Source organism: Pseudophryne corroboree, chromosome 2, assembly GCF_028390025.1.
Source record: "Pseudophryne corroboree isolate aPseCor3 chromosome 2, aPseCor3.hap2, whole genome shotgun sequence".
Taxonomy (NCBI): Eukaryota; Metazoa; Chordata; class Amphibia; order Anura; family Myobatrachidae; genus Pseudophryne; species Pseudophryne corroboree.
In genome coordinates, this window is record NC_086445.1 from 342,447,298 (window position 1) to 342,469,041 (window position 21,744).

The 21,744-nt window shown below is 45.3% G+C and overlaps 1 protein-coding gene across 1 annotated transcript in view; it reads right to left on the reverse strand.

Moving 5' to 3' along the window:
* Positions 1-21,744, reverse strand: part of UGGT2 (UDP-glucose glycoprotein glucosyltransferase 2) — an 813,961-nt gene that overhangs the window by 575,653 nt on the left and 216,564 nt on the right. Inside the window, exon 9 of the mRNA XM_063953033.1 lies at positions 5,221-5,320. Coding sequence (XP_063809103.1) covers positions 5,221-5,320 — 100 coding nt within the window. The remainder of the gene's footprint in view (positions 1-5,220; positions 5,321-21,744) is intronic.

The following is a 21,744-nucleotide window of genomic DNA, read 5'->3' on the forward strand; positions in this document are numbered from 1 at the left end:
GACCAGTCGCAGCTACTGTGAGAAGATGGCACCCAGCGTCTCAGTCAGCGAGTGAGGGAGAGTGTGAGGGAGCTCCAGGGCGGGAACACCAGCAGTAGATGGCGCCCATAGCTGGGGGAGGGGCTACAAGTCAAGCGCCTTATCCCCTATGTTGGTCCTCACCACCTGGTACTATGGAGCCTTATTAAACATGGATAATATATTATCTGACATGTACTCCCCTGCCCTGGTGGACATAGTGGAGTCCCTGTACGGCCACAGTGTCCACGCCAGCATCGTGGTCAGTCTCCGGAGACCGCTACCAGAACGCGATTTAATGGCGGGTCCCACCTGGTTGACCCTCTTACCTCCTCCCTTAGTAGCAGCCACGCGATCAAGGAGAGCGTCTGTGGTGGTGTGCCTAGGCACCGGAGCGTCTCCGCCGCAAGTACCCGGTAACAGAGCCAGCAGGAGTATGCAACGCCACTGAGGAGGTGATGGAGCCGCAGCACAGCATGTCACACTGACATATGAAGTGCTGCAGCCCTTGAAGTCTTCTAAATAGCTTATTTCAGGACTGCCTGCGCAGCCCCCTCTGTTAAGTGACCTGCTTATGCAGGCACCAACTCTAAAACTGAGCTCACAGTGCCTGGAGGCGGGGTTATATAGAGGAGGCGCCGTAATGCATCCTGGGACAGTCTAAAGCTTTAGCCTGTTGGTGCCTCTGGATCAAGATCCATCTCTACACCCAGATGTATTCCATGTGGAACACAGTATACCCTGCTGCAGAAAAAAAGTTTGGGCCCCACTTTCAGAAGAAACTGACCACGAGATGGAGGGAGAGAAATAGAACATGTCGACATTTATATGGTTATTAGAACATGACGCTATTCTGAATTTCGACTTTTCATACCACAAATCCAGGCATGATCATAGCACAGAGGCTGCACAGGACAGGCTTTTGCATGCACAGCCAAGAGGATATGGTGTTGAGGGCCAACAGGAAGCATTAAAATCCTCACAGCTTTTTATTGGTCTGCACAATCACACACACCTTACACTGCACACAACACCAAAGGAAATAATGTAGCAGTGGTAGGTCTGCAAGCTACTTGTTCTGAGGCCTCTAGAAATCGCCATCTTTCTCTGCTAGTGACACAGTACTTTATCATTTTCAAAGCTATTTAAATAAACAATTTGTGCAGTGCATCTCTAAACAATTCTAAATCTGGTAATCCACGCCCGTAAACGCAGCACGTTATTTCTAATTCTAAAAGAGGCTCTGAAAGACACAATCCCAGAATGTTTAACATCAGATTAGCAATGACCTCTGACGTGAGCTGTTAATTACATGAGATGGTTGCATGGCTAGACGTCTTCATTTGCAAAATGTAGAATAAAAAATGTGACAAAGTTCTCTTCAGCTTCAACATATTAAAGGTGTTATTCTTAAGGAGTCCTGGGTGAGAATTTAGAGAAGGCTTGTAGACGTCTTATAATAAATCACAACCAGATTCTTATTAGAAACTGACACATTGCTTTTAAGAAAGCCCTCTGCATTCCCACTAGAGCTCTGCTTGCAGGGGCTCACCACTCACTTGCTTAGCTAAGCAGCTCCACTACAGGGACAGAGATCCAGTACTCCATTATGACTTACTGGATGACTTTGATTGTGCAGCCGCATCCACAGGACAATACACAGAAGCGGCGGCTGCAGCACAAAGTGCCCCCTTGATACACAGAAGCAGCCGGTAGCAGCATACAGCGCACTCTACACCCCCCAAAGGAGTATCCAGCCTGCAGCCATTCAACAGGAGGCTAGGAAGGAAAAGGTACTCATCTTGGACAGGTAAGCGCCGGAGCAGTGCTGTTGCTCACGTGCACGCAGGGGGGGTTTCTGAGTACCTAGAAACAATCATGATACCATTCTTTTACTTTTCTGGCTACTTAGCTTACACCTCCTATATTTGTGGGGGATGTTATCTGGCTTGCATGGGATGTAGTCAGAATGTTGACACATGAAATTACAGGTAGGGTAGGTTAAAATAGGACAGTAGACATTAAAGTTCAATATAATAAACATGTAGAAATTATGCCTGTGTTGACACTGTGAACATGCACGCATATTAGAATGGCCACATTATAAGAAAGTCCCAAATAAATTAATATAGTATTATGAATGTTAGTTACCTATCTGATGGGGTTCATCTTGATGGGGTGGATAGGCAAGCAACATAAGGTCAAACGTACTAAGAACCTCCCTTATACACCATGTTAATTATAGCGTTTATCAAAAATGTACTATATGTATTCTTAATGCTTACAGTATGCACCTGCATTTTCTTTTTCTTACATGCAGACCATATTACATTATGGTGTTGACAAAAGTTCCACACCCAGCTTGCACCTGTGATAGCACTGATTACCTTATATACCTTATCCACATGATTTATTTGCTTGAATTCTTGTTCAAAACGGAGACTGACCTCATACCCATATCTGTAGATCATGGCTCCATGCTTTTATTTAGTACCTCCAGTACAGTTTTTCTTCTTTTTCACATTGTTATTTGTACTAGTGGAGATCATATTTTGCCTTGCTGAAATATGAAATTATATTTCTGGTTTAATGTATGCTTGGACTCTTTGATAAAGCTTTCATTTGGAAGCGAAACAGGTCAGAAATTGGGGTTCACCTGCCATTCCTGTTAACCTGCATCTCCGTGGTTGTGCCAGCAACAATTATCTAGTCCATTCAACAGAAACACAGGGCTAAGCAGTCAGCATTTGGCTATTTCAGCAGCCACATAAGCATAGTATCTGCTGTGTACTCTCTGGTCAGTAAACTGTACAAAAACCTGGATTCCAGAGGGTCGCAAACAGGACTGCACACCTAAGGAATAGAATATCTTCAGTACAGGAGCACCTGAGCAATGCAGGAATTGACTGGTCATTAGTCTCCTCACATACTGGATCGATGCTATTGGCATTTTACTAACATGATACTTTAATACATCTCTGCAGTTAACATACCATATTTGTCAGTGGATAAATACATATATCAATATTTATTTGGCAGGATTCAGGAATCTACTATGCACACTAAATAATGTAGAAATGGGATGTAGTTATGTGACCGTCAGTCTCACAATACCTCCCCCAACATCCCGACCACTTACAAACCCGACAGTCGGATTGAAGACTAGCAGGGACTATTCCCACTCCACTGGAGTGGGAATAGAACCCGTGGCTTGTTGCACTCGACCCCCCCACCCCCGGCATATCGCCACGGGATCCCGCCGTCGGTATGGTGACCGGCGGCCTCCTGACCGCCAGTCACACATACCCAACCCCGTAGAAATATTATTGCATCCTAGATTTTATTTGTATGTAACATTTTACTCCGTTTTTAGTCACTTATCAATTAAATATAATATTAATGTTGCATGTGTCTTGATTGTTTGATTCTGCTATGTCAAGTTTTTCATTCTAAAGAGCGTAATGCCATCCTAAGTTTTACTTCTTGCTTAATATATGCTTGCACGGTTACCCACGGAGAGAATATATTAATGGCCTGTCTAACGGTCATTCCCAAGAATGCTACCAAAAGCCTTGTCCTGCTTATATCCTGGCCCACTCAATGGGTGTCTGTTTTTGTCTTGTATTGTGTTATGACTTCTCTTGCATTCTAAGTGTTTAGTTAGAATAGTGCAGCTGGTTGTTTGGGTGTCAAGCACATCTTAGTTTGGGTTTGGTGTAAGGGGTGGAGGTCGGTTTTTGGTTTGTTCTGTAACAGAGTTGTTGTGTGTACTTTCCCAATTCTCACTTCATTTTCACAGAATCTATTCAGTTTATACTAGTTTATAAATAGCAGTGTTGGCATCTTGGTGGCCTGATTCGGGTTTGGGTGTCCAGATGGAAGATGGCTATTGTTTTGCTCAGGTGGGGTGTTAGAAAGTCTCTTTTCAACTAATTACGTGTGTAGCGATCCATTCCATTAATAGTAGTGTTAAAACAGTCCTTTACAGTATATTACAATTTACGATGTGTTACTAACAATGCAATGTTAGTCTGGTGTTATAGTGTGTGGGATTGGGTGGGGCCCCCTACATTGATGCTTGGTGGTCCACTAATTAGACATACTGTGATACATGAAAGCGGTGCACACAACAGTAGTTTTTCTACTTACATCTGATTGTATGTAACATAGTAACATATTAAATGAGGTTCAAAAAAGACAAGTTGTCCATCAAGTTCAACCTGTATTTAAAATTCCTACACTATTCTACACTGGGTTAATTATGATAAATCAAGTGACGACTGTTAATAGCCTAGCTGACAACTAGAGTGCATACTGTTACTAAAATACATTAAATTTAAATGCTATATCCTTTTCAGTTAGAAATGTATCCAATCCATTTTTAAACATATTTACTGAGTTCGCCATTACTACCTTCTCTGCAGTAAATTCCAAATCCTAACTGCCCTTACTGTAAAGAACCCCTTTCTTTGTTGGGTAAGACATTTTCTCTCCTCTGTAAAGTGGGTGTACCCGATTCTCCATCCGACATTGATATTCTGGCATTGTACTCATTAGTTCAGGATGCTACAGAATGCTCGGCTGCCACTCGGTTGCTTCTGCTTGTAATATATTTTGTTGTAAGAATTACTCATTCTTAACCTTTTATGACTCCTTACAATGTCTGAACCTGTACTGCCGTGTCATCTGTGACATCTTCATGTCTTGGTTGTTATATGTTAGCTGTACTGATCTGCTTTTTTTGTGCTGTGTAAAATTCTGAAAAACATCTTATAAACTAACGTATTAAAAGAAAGATACAAAAATGTAAAAACATCTTCCCAACTGCACTCTTGCATGCGTTAAGGTTTCAGAAGCAGAACAAATAAGGTGCAACATAATTAATTTTCTCCATTCACTGAGTGACTTAACATTCCATTTGAATTTCATGTGCCATATCCTTTAACTGAAACTAGATACTGAAGTCAGTAACAGTTACAATAAACTGCAGAATATTGGTTACTTTTTAATGCATGCATTGCTATAAGAGACGTCACAGAGTACATGATTTACTCAATTCCGTAAATGTATACCTTAACGAAGGCAAGGTTATATTCTGAACACAAACATAAAATGACCATACTCTACTAATGTCCAGGCATGTTTTAACAAGGCAACTTTACTATGACCTAATCAATGTAAATGTGTATTTTCCGGTCTCACCTTGCTTTTATGGGAAAGTTCTGGCTCATGTCTCGCAAAACCTTCAATGCTTCATAAGCAGGAGTGGAGGAAATTTTTGAGGCTGCTTGAAAGCTCAAATCTAATAGGACAAAATTAAAAAATAAAATAAAAATAACACACAAAATAATGTGCAGCTGAATAAACTTGTCGAAAAATTTGCAAGATTGTAGTGTTCTATGCACCAATTAACAGATTGCTCAAGGCAGCTAATGTAGAGCACATTTCACAGGATTCCTGACACATCCTTCCAATTAACAGGAGACAAACAACGTATCACATACAGTATTAAACTACAATGAACAAACTTTGAATGAAAATAGCAACATACTGTCCACAGTAGAAGAAACTTCATTATTATTATTTTTTAATTTTTTTTTACAAGGACAACTTTGATTTAAGTTCTAAATAACAGTCAAACGTATCTGATGGCATGTGACCTTTTCTTGCAAGTTCCAGGAAGCTGTGAAAATTGGATCATCAATGAAATGTGCTCATTAGAAGAGGTAAACAAAAGAAAGTACTAACCTTGATGTACTACAAAGTAAATGACTGGCAGAAGAGAGCAATTTTTTACTTATAAGTACTATTTTGTTCCATCAAATCATCATTTTTGTTTCCTTTTTACAATAGGCACATAGGTGTCTGACTTGGAAAAGGATCACTTATCCCTACACAAAGCTCAAAATGTTCAGTATGTAAATATAAACCATTTTGCAAGCCAAAATAAAACTGCAGCAAGGATTTTATCATCAATAGTTCTTATTTGAATTTTAAACAAATTATGGGGTACAGAAAAGAAAAAAGGGGAATAGAGGAGCAATGGGGAAAAGGGGGGAGGGGGGAATACAGTAAAGCCACATATAAAACACAAAATAAATAGGAATAACATCAGAATAATGAACCCAGTATACTAAACAAAAGAAAAAAAAAAAAACCAAGACAAATAACGTCAATATTGCATCAAGAAGGAGAACCTTCATCTAAACTGAATCGAAATGAATCAGATAGAGAAGGTTTATGGACAAATTGCGCACCTTCTTCTTCCATGACGTACAAATACCATTGCAAGGATTTTAATCATCTTATTATCAGATGGACAATAAGACCTCAGGAAGCAATTTAAGATTGAGTTACCTTTTGAAGTATTATCAGAATTCATTAAGTAGTGGGGCATTAGTATGTAATGAGCTATGATTGATAATGATGTGCTAAGAGTATATTCATAGAAAGGATGAGGTTCCAGTATACTTAAGTTTGCAAATAAAAGTGCTAATAGCAGAAGAATACAAGATTAGTTTAAGGATTTAATTTTCTACAGTGAAAAGTTTGAAAGCAATTGGTTCTTTGGTCCACCATCTGTGGCTATACTTCAGCTCACACAAATCAATATAGGTTTACATTACATAACAATGAAGGTTCGTCTGCCAGCAGATGAAGTGCATACTAAATTAATACATTTGCTCCTGATATGTTTATCTTCATATAGCATTTATTAGAATGAACACTTTACTAAAGAGCTTGATGATGTGGCTTTCCTGGGAGCTTGTATGAGTCACTATTATTGCCACAGAAAACAGCTTAAATAACAAATAAGGGTTCAGAAGAATTGTGGAAGAATGCTGAACAAACATTAGCTAACTACAGAGAAACATGCCATTTAATAAGGAAGATTCTTAAAACCCTTTAGGTCCATAAGTGCTATTGCCATTACTCCCGGTTCCCTCTCATTCTTTATAAACCATTTGCTCCATACAGGATCCCAGTTGTGACACACATTTATATGGTATTTTATCCACTTTACGTAAACAAACAAATTAAGGTGTAATAATCTCTGCTATCCTTGCTCTCTGTTGTGTGTACATTCCAAATGGACTTAACTTGCAGATATTGGCCCTCATTCAGAGTTGATTGCACGTAGCAACTTTTCGCTGCTCGTGCGATCAACTAGACGCCGCCTATGGGGGAGTGTATTTTAGCATAGCACGGCTGCGATCGCTTGTGCAGCCCTGCTATGCTAAAAAAAGTTTTGTGCAGAACAAGACCAGCCCTGCAGTTACTTACCCTGTGTGATGGATCCAGCGATGAAGGTCCCGGAATTGACGTCAGACAACTGCCCTCCAAATGCCTGGACACACCTGCGTTTGGATCTCCACGCCCGGAAAACGGCGAGTATCCACCCCGGAACGCCTCCCCACTGTCAAACTTCTTGCGATCGCACTAGCGATCATTTTCTTCTCTCTTCTGGTCGTTGCCCGGATGTACAGCTGTAAGTTAACACTTCTCTTGAGAAGAACATATGGCATTAGAATCCCAAGGGAAAGTTACTGAAGTCTGCCATAACCGCAGTCTAGCAAAAGAAGCACCTGAAGATGACAACATCCATCATGGATGATGACATTTTAGGCATTTTCCCATATTATGGGCCCATAATGATGCAGTTGCCTGTTCTAATGGAAGCAGACGGGCCATTTGGGATGACTACTCACCTAGTAAGTTCTGTAAAATCTGAGCCATGTATTAAGCCCATTCTAGCATAGCATTAGTAATTCATCCCTTGCACTCCCTAACAGTTAGTCAATAGCCTCTATTTCAAAATCCCGTCAGTCGAAATACAGACGCTGGAATACAGACACTGCTCAGAATGCCAGCTCTGGCATCTTGAATAGGATCATAATCCGGCACTGGAATCCTGATCAAAGGGATCCCGAACAAATGTTTGCTGGGCTGCCGGAGAGGCATGTCGCGCTGAGGGAGATTAGGTTTAGGGGGCGGAGGAGGGATTAGGTTTGGAAGCCTTTTCTGCTGTCCGTGACCCGTTGCAATTGGAATATCGAGGCAGGTGGTTTTGTTTCTTTTTGATTCTCAGTCTGTTGTTACCACCAAATGATCTAGTGCAGATCAAACAAAGGCTGAGTATCACAAACTAAGCAACTCAGCTCCCAACTATCATTTTTCAAACACGACAGTTAGGAGCTGATTGGCTGGAGAACAGTTTATCATACGTGAGTTTTATCACTCGTAAATGAGCACTTACATTCTGCCTAATGTTATCAGGAAATAGCAGGGGAAAGCATTTAGTACAGGTGAAAATCAGAAAATTAGAATATCGTGCAAAAGTTCATTTATTTCAGTAATTCAACTTAAAAGGTGAAACTAATATATTATATAGACTCATTACATGCAAAGTGAGATATTTCAAGACTTTATTTATTATAATTTTGATGATTGTGTCTTACACCTTAACATAACCCCAAATCCAAAATCTCAGAAAATTAGAATTTCTCTTACGTTCTAGTGGATGCTGGGGACTCCGTAAGGACCATGGGGTATCAACAGCTCCGCAGGAGTCATGGGCACCGTAAAGCTCTAGAATGGGTGTGCACTGGCTCCTCCCTCCATGCCCCTCCTCCAGACCCCAGTTATTTCCTGTGCCCAGTGGAGACTGGATGCACTGCAGGGGAGCTCTCCTGAGTTTCTCTGAAAAAGCTTTTGTTAGGTTTTTTATTTTCAGGGAGCACTGCTGGCAACAGGCTCCCTGCTTCGTGGGACTGAGGGGAGAGAAGCAGACCTACTTAAATGATGGGATCTGCTTCGAAGGCTACTGGACACCATTAGCTCCAGAGGGAGTCGGAACACAGGTCTCACCCTGTAGTTCGTCCCAGAGCCGCGCCGCCGCCCTCCTCACAGAGCCGGAAGATAGAAGCCGGGTGAGTATAAGAAGAAAGAAGACTTCAAAGACGGCAGAAGACTTCAGATCTTCATGAGGTAACGCGCAGTGGTAACGCTGCGCGCCATTGCTCCCAGCTCACACACACAGGCACCACAGTAAGGGTGCAGGGCGCAGGGGGGGCGCCCTGGGCAGCATTACTATACCTCACATAACACTGGCAAAGTACTTATATACACTTAAGAGGATATATATTTCAGAATCCCCCGCCAGTATAAAGATTTAGAGCGGGAACGAAGCCCGCCGTCGGGGGGCGGAGCTTGTTTCCTCCAGCACTAACCAGCGCCATTTTTTCTCCTCAGTACAGAGAAGCGGCCCCGGACTCTCCCCTGCTGTTAGTTAATACAGAGGGTCAAAACGAGGGGGGGGGGGGCACGTTTATTGGCGCAAAATATGTGGTGTTTTTTGTCTCAGTATACAATGGCGCTGGGTGTGTGCTGGCATACTCTCTCTCTGTCTCTCCTAAGGGCCTTATGGTGGGTCAGTCCCCATTATATCAGGTATCCCTGTGTGTGTGGGGATGTCAGTACGTCTGTGTCGAGGTGGAAGACTCATATAGGGAGGAGGCAGAGCAGATGATTGTGGTGTCTCCGTCGGCGCCGCTGACACCTGATTGAATGACTAATGTGACTTTATTACAAAGTTTGGACAAAGCTGAGTCCAAGGATTAAAGCAGGGAGTCAATCCATAGCTTTTACTGTGTCACAGGGCCCTTCGGGGTCGCAGAACCGTCCCTTTTCACAGGTAGTAGACACCAATACCAACACGGATTCTGACTCCAGTGTCGACGGTGATGATGCTAAGTTGCACCCAAGGGTGGACAAGTGTATTCAATATATGATTGTAGCAATTAAAGATGTTTTGCATATCACTGAGGACCTTTCTGTCTCTGACACAAAGGTCGGCATGTTTAAGGGAAAGAATCCTGAGGTAACTTTTCCCCCATCTCGCGTGCTGATCGCCCTGTTTGATAAAGCTTGGGAAACTCCAGATAAGAAACTGCAGATTCATAAGAAAATATTATGGCGTAACCTTTCCACTCCCAGGACAGGTTACGGTGGGAATACTCACCCACGGTGGACAAGGCATTTACGCGCTTGACGAAAAAGGGGGGCGCTACCTTCCCCTGATACGGCAGCCTTTAAGAGTCCTGCTGATTGCAGACAGAAAACTACCTTAAAATCAATTTATACATACTAAGGCCGGCAGTAGCGTCGGCATGGGTGGATTGCGCAGTTGCAGCGTGGGCAGATAACTTGTCATCTGACATTGACACCCTAGAAAAAGATGCCATTTTGGTGACCTTGGGTCAGATTAAAGACGCAGCATAATATATGAGAGAAGCTGCGAGTGATATTGGGCTGTTGGGCTCAAGAGCCAATGCCATGGAGATCTCTCTTAGACGGTCCCTGTGGACCTGCCAAGGGACAGGTATGCAGTTTAAAGAAAAAAAAAAAAGGACTTTGCCTTACAATAGGTGAAGTTTTATTTGGGGAGGGCCTCGCGGATCTGGTAACCACAGCGACCGCGGGTAAATCTACTCTTTTGTCTTATGTTCCCCCACAGGAAAAGAAAACACGGCAATATCAAATGCAGTCCCTTCGGTCGCATTAGTTCAGAAAGGGTCGGGTCTCTTCCTTCCTCGCCAGAGGTGGAGGTAGAGGGAAAAGAACACCAGCTACGGCTGTTTCTCAGGGACAAAAGTCCACCCCTCCTCTACAAAATCCACTACATGATGCGGGGGCTCCGCTGAGGGAGTCCGCGCCGGTGGGGGCACATCTTCGACTCTTCAGACAAGTCTGGGTTCAGTCGGACTTGGATCCTTGGGCGGTATATATTGTATCCCAGGGGTGCAAATTAGAATTCGAAGATGTGCCTCCTCACCGATTTTTCAAATCGGTCTTGCCAGTTTCCCCCTCAGAGAGGGAAACAGTGGCAACTACCATACAGAAATTGTATCATCAGTATGTGATTATCAAGGTTCCCCTTCTACAGGGGAAGGGGTTTTATTCAAGCCTTTTTTGTGGTACCGAAACCGGATGGCTCGGTCAGGCCCATTCTGAATCTAAAATCCCTGAACCTATATCTGAAAAGGTTCAAATTCGAGATGGAATCTCTCCGGGCAGTGATCTCCAGCCTGGAAGGGGAGTTTTTTTATGGTGTCACTTGACATAAAGGATGCATACCTTCATGTTCCCATTTATCCTCCTCATCAGGCGTACCTAAGATTCGCTGTACAGGATTGTTATTCCCACGTCCGACACGTTCATGGCGGACATGATGGTGCTCCTGCGTGAGCAAGGCATCATATTTATCCCATACTTGGAGGATCTCCTGGTAAAGGCGAGTTCAAGGGGGAAAATTATTACAAAGCGTATCTCTCTCCCTGAGAATACTACAACATGGCGGGATCCTAAATCTACCAACGTCACAGTTGGTTCCAAAAACTCGACTGCCGTTTTTGGACATGATTCTGGACACAGAAAAACAAAAGGTCTTTCTCCCAGAGGAAAAAGCCCAAGTACTCCAGAACATGGTCAGAGACCAAATGCACTCATTTATTAGGAAGGATGGTGGGGCCTACGAGGCCATTCCACACAGACCTTTCGGTGGGATCTTCTGGACAAGTGGTCAGGGTCCCACCGTCACATACATCGGAGCCCGGTACCCCCGGACCAGGGTCTCTCGCTCTCTCTCTCTTTCTCTCCCCTGTGGTGGCTCCAGAGTGCTCACCTTCTAGAGGGTCGCAGGTTCGGCATTCAAGATTGGGTTCTTGTGACTACGGACGCGAGCCTCCGAGGATGGGGAGCAGTCACACAGGGAAACAATGTTCAGAAAATATGGTCAGGCCAAGAGGCTTACCTACACATCAATGTGCTGAAATTGAAGGCCATTTGCAACAGCCTCAAACAAGCTGAGAATTTTCTTCAAAATCCTGCCTGTTCTGATCCAGTCAGACAACGTCGCGGCAGTGACGCAGGTGAACCGCCAGGGCAGGACAAAATGCAGAGCAGAAATGGCAGAAGCCACCAGGATTCTTCGTGGGGCGAAAAAGCATGTAAGCGCTCCGTCAGAGGTCTTCATTAGAGAGGACACAATATCCATCCAGGAGAGTGGGGACTTCATCAGGAAGTCTTTACAGTGGTGACAAGTCATTGAGGACTTCCTCATATAGACATGAGGGCATCACGCCTCAACAGGAAGATTCGGACGTATTGTTCCAGGTCGAGGGACCCTCAGGCAGCGGCGGTGGACGCCCTGGTGACACCGTGGGTGTTTCAGTCGGTCTATGTGCTCCCTCCACGTATTCTCATCTCAAAAATATTGAGAATCATATTACAAACAAGAGTGCAGACAATACTCATTGTTCCAGATTGGCCTTGAAGGGCCTGATATGCAGATCTTCAGGGACTGATCTCAGAAGATCCGTGGCCCCTGCCTCACAGGGAGAACCTGCTACTACAGGGGCTGTACATGTTCCAAGGCTTACCGCGGTTACGTTTGACGGCATGGCGGTTGAACACCAAATCCTAGCTGAAAAGGGTATTCCAGAGAAGGTCGTTCCTACTCTTATTAAAGCTAGAAAAGATGTTACGGCGAAGCACCATCACCGTATCTGGAGAAAATATGTGTCTTGGTGTGAAGCCAAGGATGTTCCTACTGAGAATTTCCAACTAGGAAGTTTTCTCCATTTTCTACAGACAGGAGTGGATATGGGCCTAAAGTTAGGCTCAATTAAGGTGCAGATTTCTGCCTTATCCATATTCTTTCAGAAGGAATTGGCTTCTCTCACAGAAGTCCAGACTTTGGTAAAAAGAGCGTTACACATTCAACCTCTTTTTGTGCCCCCAGTGGCACCGTGTGACCTTAACGTGGTGTTAAGTTTCCTTAAGTCACAATGGTTTGAACCGCTTCAAACAGTTAAATTGAATTTTCTCACTTGGAAAGTGATCATGTTATTGGCCTTGGCATCTGCGAGGGGGGTGTCCGAATTGGCGCCCTTATCTCACAAAAGCCCCTATCTGATTTTCCATGCGGATCGAGCAGAGTTGAGGACTAGTCCTCAAAGTCGGCCTAAAGTGGTTGCGTTATTGCATGTAAACCAACCTATTGTAGTGCCTGTGGCTACGGGTGACTAGGAGAATTCCAGGCCCCTGGTTGTAGTCAGGGCCTTAAAGTTTTATTTAGCCAGAATGGCTATGGTTAGGAAAACAGATGCACTGTTTGTCCTGTAGGCAGCCAACAAGGTTGACGCTCCGGCTTCTAAGCAGACTATTGCTATTGGTTAAAATAAGATTTTACTCACCGGTAAATCTATTTCTCGTAGTCCGTAGTGGATGCTGGGAACTCCGAAAGGACCATGGGGAATAGCGGCTCCGCAGGAGACTGGGCACAACTAAAGAAAGCTTTTAGGTCACCTGGTGTGCACTGGCTCCTCCCACTATGACCCTCCTCGAAGCCTCAGTTAGGACACTGTGCCCGGACGAGCTGACATAATAAGGAAGGATTTTGAATCCCGGGTAAGACTCTTACCAGCCACACCAATCACACCGTATAACTCGTGATACTATACCCAGTTTAACAGTATGAAAACAACTGAGCCTCTCAACAGATGGCTCAACAATAACCCTTTAGTTAACAATAACTATGTACAAGTATTGCAGACAATCCGCACTTGGGATGGGCGCCCAGCATCCACTACGGACTACGAGAAATAGATTTACCGGTGAGTAAAATCTTATTTTCTCTGACGTCCTAGTGGATGCTGGGAACTCCGAAAGGACCATGGGGATTATACCAAAGCTCCCAAACGGGCGGGAGAGTGCGGATGACTCTGCAGCACCGAATGAGAGAACTCAAGGTCCTCCTCAGCCAGGGTATCAAATTTGTAGAATTTTGCAAACGTGTTTGCCCCTGACCAAGTAGCAGCTCGGCAAAGTTGTAAAGCCGAGACCCCTCGGGCAGCTGCCCAAGATGAGCCCACCTTCCTTGTGGAATGGGCTTTTACTGATTTAGGATGCGGCAGTCCAGCCGCAGAATGCGCCAGCTGAATTGTGCTACAAATCCAGCGAGCAATAGTCTGCTTAGAAGCAGGAGCACCCAGTTTGTTGGGTGCATACAGGATAAATAGCGAGTCAGTTTTCCTGACTCTAGCCGTCCTGGAAACATAAATTTTCAAGGCCCTGACTACGTCCAGTAACTTGGAATCCTCAAAGTCCCTAGTAGCCGCAGGCACCACAATAGGTTGGTTCAAGTGAAAAGCTGATACCACCTTAGGGAGAAACTGGGGACGAGTCCTCAATTCCGCCCTATCCATATGGAAAATCAGATAAGGGCTTTTACATGACAAAGCTGCCAATTCTGACACACGCCTGGCTGAAGCCAAGGCCAATAACATGACCACTTTCCACGTGAGATATTTTAGATCCACGGTTTTAAGTGGCTCAAACCAATGTGATTTTAAGAAACTCAACACCACGTTGAGATCCCAAGGTGCCACTGGAGGCACAAACGGGGGCTGAATATGCAGCACTCCTTTCACAAACGTCTGAACTTCAGGTAGTGAAGCTAGTTCTTTCTGGAAGAAAATCGACAGAGCCGAGATCTGTACCTTAATGGAGCCTAATTTTAGGCCCATAGTCACTCCTGCTTGTAGGAAATGCAGAAATCGACCTAGTTGAAATTCCTCTGTTGGGGCCTTTTTGGCCTCACACCAAGCAACATATTTCCGCCATATGCGGTGATAATGCTTTGCAGTTACATCTTTCCTGGCTTTAATCAGCGTAGGAATGACTTCCTCCGGAATGCCCTTTTCCTTCAGGATCCGGCGTTCAACCGCCATGCCGTCAAACGCAGCCGCGGTAAGTCTTGGAACAGACAGGGCCCCTGCTGCAGCAGGTCCTGTCTGAGCGGCAGAGGCCATGGGTCCTCTGAGATCATCTCTCTGCTTCCCAGTTGTCCACTCCCGGAATGAACACTGCTGACAGTGCTAGTACGTGATTTTCCGCCCATCGGAGAATCCTTGTGGCTTCTGCCATTGCCATCCTGCTTCTTGTGCCGCCCTGTCGATTTACATGGGCGACTGCCGTGATGTTGTCTGACTGGATCAGTACCGGCTGGTGTAGAAGCAGGGATTTTGCCTGACATAGGGCATTGTAAATGGCCCTTAGTTCCAGAATATTTATGTGTAGGGAAGTCTCCTGACTCGACCATAGTCCTTGGAAGTTTCTTCCCTGTGTGACTGCCCCCCAACCTCGAAGGCTGGCATCCGTGGTCACCAGGACCCAGTCCTGTATGCCGAATCTGCGGCCCTCTAGAAGATGAGCACTCTGCAGCCACCACAGCAGAGACACCCTGGTTCTTGGAGACAGGGTTATTAGGAGATGCATCTGAAGATTTGATCCGGACCATTGGTCCAACAGGTCCCACTGAAAGATTCTGGCATGGAACCTGCCGAAAGGAATTGCTTCGTAAGAAGCCACCATCTTTCCCAGGACCCGCGTGCAGTGATGCACCGATACCTGTTTTGGTTTCAGGAGGTCTCTGACTAGAGATGACAGCTCCTTGGCTTTCTCCTCCGGGAGAAACACTTTTTTCTGGACTGTATCCAGAATCATACCCAGGAACAGTAGACGTGTCGTCGGAACCAGCTGTGATTTTGGAATATTCAGAATCCAACCGTGCTGGTGTAGCACCTCCTGAGATAGTGCTACTCCCACCAACAACTGCTCCTTGGACATCGCCTTTATTCGGAGATCGTCCAAGTACGGGATAATTAAAACTCCCTTTCTTCGAAGGAGTATCATCATTTCCGCCATTACCTTGGTAAACACCCTCGGTGCCGTGGAGAGTCCAAACGGCAGCGTCTGGAATTGGTAATGGCAATCCTGTACCACAAATCTGAGGTACTCCTGGTGAGGATAGTAAATGGGGACATGCAGGTAAGCATCCTTGATGTCCAGGGATACCATGTAATCCCCCTCGTCCAGGCTTGCAATAACCGCCCTGAGCGATTCCATCTTGAACTTGAATTTTTTTATGTATGTGTTCAAGGATTTCAAATTTAAAATGGGTCTCACCGAACCGTCCGGTTTCGGTACCACAAACAGTGTGGAATAGTAAGCCCGTCCTTGATGAAGTAGGGGCACCTTGATTATCACCTGCTGGGAATACAGCTTGTGAATTGCCGCTAGCACAGCCTCCCTGTCTGAAGGAGTAATCGGCAAGGCAGATTTAGGAACCGGTGGGGTGGAGACGCCTCGAATTCCAGTTTGTACCCAGATACTATTTGCAGGATCCAGGGATCCACCTGTGAGCGAGCCCACTGATCGCTGAAATTTTTGAGGCGGCCCCCCACCGTACCTGGCTCCGCCTGTGGAGCCCCACCGTCATGCGGCGGACTTGGAAGAAGCGGGGGAGGACTTATGCTCCTGGGAACCTGCTGTTTGTTGCAGCGTTTTTCCCCTACCTCTGCCTCTGGACAGAAAGGACCCGCCTTTTCCACGCCTGTTTTTCTGAGTCCGAAAAGACTGTACCTGATAAAACGGCGCCTTTTTAGGCTGTGAGGGAACATGGGGTAAAAATGCTGACTTCCCAGCAGTTGCTGTGGAAACTAGGTCCGAGAGACCATCCCCAAATAACTCCTCACCCTTATAAGGCAAAACTTCCATGTGCCTTTTTGAATCTGCATCCCCTGTCCACTGGCGAGTCCATAAGCCTCTCCTAGCAGAAATGGACAATGCACTTATTTTAGATGCCAGCCGGCAGATCTCCCTCTGTGCATCTCTCATGTATAAGACTGAGTCTTTTATATGCTCTATGGTTAGCAGAATAGTGTCCCTGTCTAGGGTGTCAATATTTTCTGACAGGGAATCTGACCACGCAGCGGCAGCACTGCACATCAATGCTGACGCAATAGCTGGTCTAAGTATAATGCCTGAGTGTGTATATACAGACTTCAGGATCGCCTCCTGCTTTCTATCAGCAGGTTCCTTGAGGGCGGCCGTATCCGGAGACGGTAGTGCCACCTTTTTAGACAAACGTGTGAGCGCTTTATCCACCCAAGGGGGTGTCTCCCAACGTGACCTATCCTCTGGCGGGAAAGGGAACGCCATTAGTAACTTCTTAGAGATTACCAATCTTTTATCAGGGAAAGCCCACGCTTCTTCACCCACTTCATTTAATTCTTCTGATGGGGGAAAAACTACGGGTAGTTTGTTCTCCCCAAACATAATACCCTTTTTAGTGGTACCTGGGTTTATATCAGAAATTTGTAACACCTCTTTCATTGCTTCAATCATGCAACGAATGGCCTTAGTGGACATTAGACTAGACTCATCGTCGTCGACACTGGTGTCAGTATCCGTGTCGACATCCGCGTCTGCCATCTGAGGTAGCGGGCGTTTTAGAGCCCCCGATGGCCTTTGAGACGCCTGGACAGGCACGAGCTGAGAAGCCGGCTGTCCCGCATTTGGCATGTCGTCAAATTTTTTGTGTAAGGAGTCGACACGTGCACGCAATTCCTTCCATAAGTCCATCCACTCAGGTGTCTGCCCCGCAGGGGGTGACATCCCTTCTATAGGCATCTGCTCCGCCTCCACATCATTATCCTCATCAAACATGTCGACACAGCCGTAACGACACACCGCACACACACAGGGAATGCTCTAACAGAGGACAGGACCCACAAAAGCCCTTTGGGGAGACAGAGTGAGAGTATGCCAGCACACACCAGAGCGCTATATAATGCAGGGACTAACTGAGTTATGTCCCCTATAGCTGCTGTTATATACACTGCGCCTAAATTTAGTGCCCCCCCCTCTCTTTTTTACCCTTTTCTGTAGTGTAGACTGCAGGGGAGAGCCAGGGAGCTTCCTTCCAGCGGATCTGTGAAGGAGAAATGGCGCCAGTGTGCTGAAGGAGATAGCTCCGCCCCTTTTTTGCGGACTTTTCTCCCGCTTTTTTATGGATTCTGGCAGGGGTAATTATTAGTGATGAGCGGGTTCGGTTTTACTCGGTTTTACTCGGTTCTCAAAACAGAACCTTATGGGCTATCCAAAACACGTGACATCCGTGAGCCAATAAGACGCCGTTTTGAGAACCGAGTAAAACCGAGTAAAACCGAACCCGCTCATCACTAGTAATTATCACATATATAGCCTCTGGGGCTATATATTGTGGTATTTTTGCCAGCCAAGGTGTTTTTATTGCTGCTCAGGGCGCCCCCCCCCTAGCGCCCTGCACCCTCAGTGACCGGAGTGTGAAGTGTGTATGAGGAGCAATGGCGCACAGCTGCAGTGCTGTGCGCTACCTTGGTGAAGACTGATGTCTTCTGCCGCCGATTTTCCGGACCTCTTCTTGCTTCTGGCTCTGTAAGGGGGACGGCGGCGCGGCTCCGGGACCGAACACCAAGGCCAGTTCCATGCGGTCGATCCCTCTGGAGCTAATGGTGTCCAGTAGCCTAAGAAGCCCAAGCTAGCTGCAAGCAGGTAGGTTCGCTTCTTCTCCCCTTAGTCCCTCGCTGCAGTGAGCCTGCTGCCAGCAGGTCTCACTGTAAAATAAAAAACCTAATTATATACTTTCTTTTTAGAAGCTCAGGAGAGCCCCTAGTGTGCATCCAACCTCGGCCGGGCACAAAATCTAACTGAGGCTTGGAGGAGGGTCATAGTGGTAGGAGCCAGTGCACACCAGGTGACCTAAAAGCTTTCTTTAGTTGTGCCCAGTCTCCTGCGGAGCCGCTATTCCCCATGGTCCTTTCGGAGTTCCCAGCATCCACTAGGACGTCAGAGAAATTTACGGCTGATTTGCCGGTACCAAATTCAGTAAAGGCCCATTCCACTAAGAAGGTGGGCTCTTCTTGGGCGGATGCCCGAGGCGTCTCGGCATTACAATTTTGCAGAGCAGCTACTTGGTAGGGTTCAAACACTTTTGAAAAATGCTATAAGTTTGATACCCTGGCTGATGAGGACCTCGTGTTTGCTCAGTCGGTGCTGCAGAGTCATCCGCACTCTCCCGCCCGTTCTGGAGCTTTGGTATAAACCCCATGGTCCTTACGGAGTCCCCAGCATCCTCTAGGACGTAAGAGAAAATAAGATTTTAAACCTACCAGTAAATCTTTTTCTCCTAGTCCGTAGAGGATTCTGGGCGCCCGTCCCAGTGCGGAAACAATCTGCAAGACTTGTATATAGTTATTGCATACTTAAGGGTTAAGTTACAGTTGAGATCGGCCTATGGCTGATGCTGGTTTTCTTCATACTGTTAACTGGTTATTGTATACCACGTTGTACGGTGTGGGCTGGTGTGTATCTCGCCCTTAGATAACAGAATCCTTTTCCTCGTACTGTCAGTCTCCTCTGGGCACAGTCCTGGCTGGGGTCTGGAGGAGGGGCATGGAGGGAGGAGCCAGTGCACCCCCATTCTAGAGCTTTACGGTGCCCATGACTCCTGCGGAGCCGTCGATACCCCATGGTCCTTACGGAGTCCCCAGCATCCTCTACGGACTAGGAGAAAAAGATTTACCGGTAGGTTTAAAATCTTATTATTACATAAAATCAATAGAAAAAGGATTTTAAATACAGCAGACAAGCTTTATGGAGATGCTGACTTCATTTTTCAGCAGGATTTGGCACACAGCCAAAAGTACCAAAACCTGGTTCAATGACCATGGGATTAATGTGCTGGATTGGCCAGCAAACTTGCCTGACCTGTACCCCATAGAGAATCTATGGGGCATTGCTAAGAGAAAGATGAGAGACATGAGACCGAACAATCTAGAAGAGCTGAAGGCCGCTATTGAAGCATCCTTTCATAACACCTCAGCAGTGCCACAGGCTGATAGAATCCATGCAACGCCGCATTGAGGCAGTAATTCATGAAAAATGTGTCAAAACCAAGTACTGAGTACATATGCATGATTTCTGTATTTAAATTCCTTTTTTTTAATTGATTTTATGTAACATTCTAATTTTCTGAGATTTTGTATCTGGGGTTATCTTAAGATGTAAACCACAATCATCAAAATTATAACAAATAAAGGCTTGAAATATGTCACTTTGCATGTAATGCATCTATATAATATATTAGTTTCACCTTTTAAGTTGAATTACTGAAATAAATGAACTTTTGCACGATATTTTAATTTTCTGAGTTTCACCTGTAAATGCCTAACAGTCAGAACCAACAACTTAACGAGTACAGCCTTACAGCAGAGCTAGCGTTGAAACACACAGAAATAGATTCTTTTAAACCATTAACACCTGCAGTTTATAACAAAAAGTACAATCTTATCCAACAGCCGGTAGCAGCAGCTTAAACACATATGCTACAGTACTTCATTTAACAGAACATAAATTGTTTGCATGATAAAGGGTTACTAACTGTGCCCACATATAATACTTATACCATGCCACACCTGTTATAATTTAGCAGAAGGGTTAACAATCTCAGAGGCTTTGATCCCTTCTAGCCATACACACACTGCACCGCTGCCCCCATCTTCTGTGACACTTTTAAATGTAAAACAGGTCCCCCAGCCTCTGCCTGTATACTTGCAGCCCCCAGCTTGCTCTCAGTTGCCTGTCAGCTTTCCCCCATCTGAAAGATCGACAAAAAGTGCTAGGGGAAAAGGCTGGCAGCAATGCATGCATTGGAGAAAATCAGAAACATGCCAAGGTTCTGCAGTCCTCTGTGGTCTCTAGCAGCAGAGTGGCGGCATCACCCGATCATGAAACACCCTGCAGACAGCACCATGTACTGGGGAGTGTGTCTCCTGACCGCCGGTCACATAATTACATCCCGTGTGCAGTCGCAGTCCAGAGCTATTCGTATTAGGCTGTGGCTGCTAGAGACTCCCCCAGCTCCTATTCAGGTAGAAACGTGCTATCTGCGATTTCTTTAGGTAGAGCCCAACACTCTAACTAGTAATATGGTATTCCTCATTCAGGAGCTAGTAGGAAGGTGTGACAAACGGGGATACTAAGCCCTGCTTCCTACTGGTGCACCGAGCCCTGTAAGCGCTGAGTAGGAAAAACAAACATGGCCTAGAGCTATCTAGAACGTTCCTTACTAATAAGGCTCTAAATAAACAAACCAAAACTGAGGTTAGGTGGAAGTAGTAGGGGTTATATGGACTGAAAAGGGTGGAGTTGGTTTTTAACATTTGAGTGCCTTTACTGCTATGCCAAACCACTAACCCATAGTCAAGACTAAAGTGTTCCCCATTACAACTATAAAACTCTGTTTCTCAAATGTAATTATCAAGGGCTGCTAGCATTACATGTTTTCTATTTCTCACAGAACCACAGGTGAGTGAACCCTTTCATTTCAGTAGCCTACCAAACAGTATTTTAGCCTAGCCCCCCTCACTTACACCACACCTGCAGTTAATTGCATACCTCCAAACATGACCCTCTCCAGGAGGGACAGAATGCTCTGCTTCTGGACGTTTCTCCTAATTTAGGATTGCAGGCACCTGTATTGACCAGGTTAATGGATAAGAAAGGTGTTTCAGCACAGGTGATGGCAATCATAAATTGAGAGGGATATCCAGGAGCAGAGTATTCTGTCCCTACTGGAGAGGGTCATGTTGGGAGGTATGTAATTGTCATCTGTTTCCAGGAAGAGCACAAAGACTTCTCCTTGAGACTGCCAAAGCTCATTTGAACTGGCAAGACTTAGGGGGGCAGATTTAACGAGTGATATGCTTCTGGTCACTAGTTACGAATGAAAAATGGTGCACCAGCCAAACCTTTCCTAACGCTCATGTGTTTGACATTTAT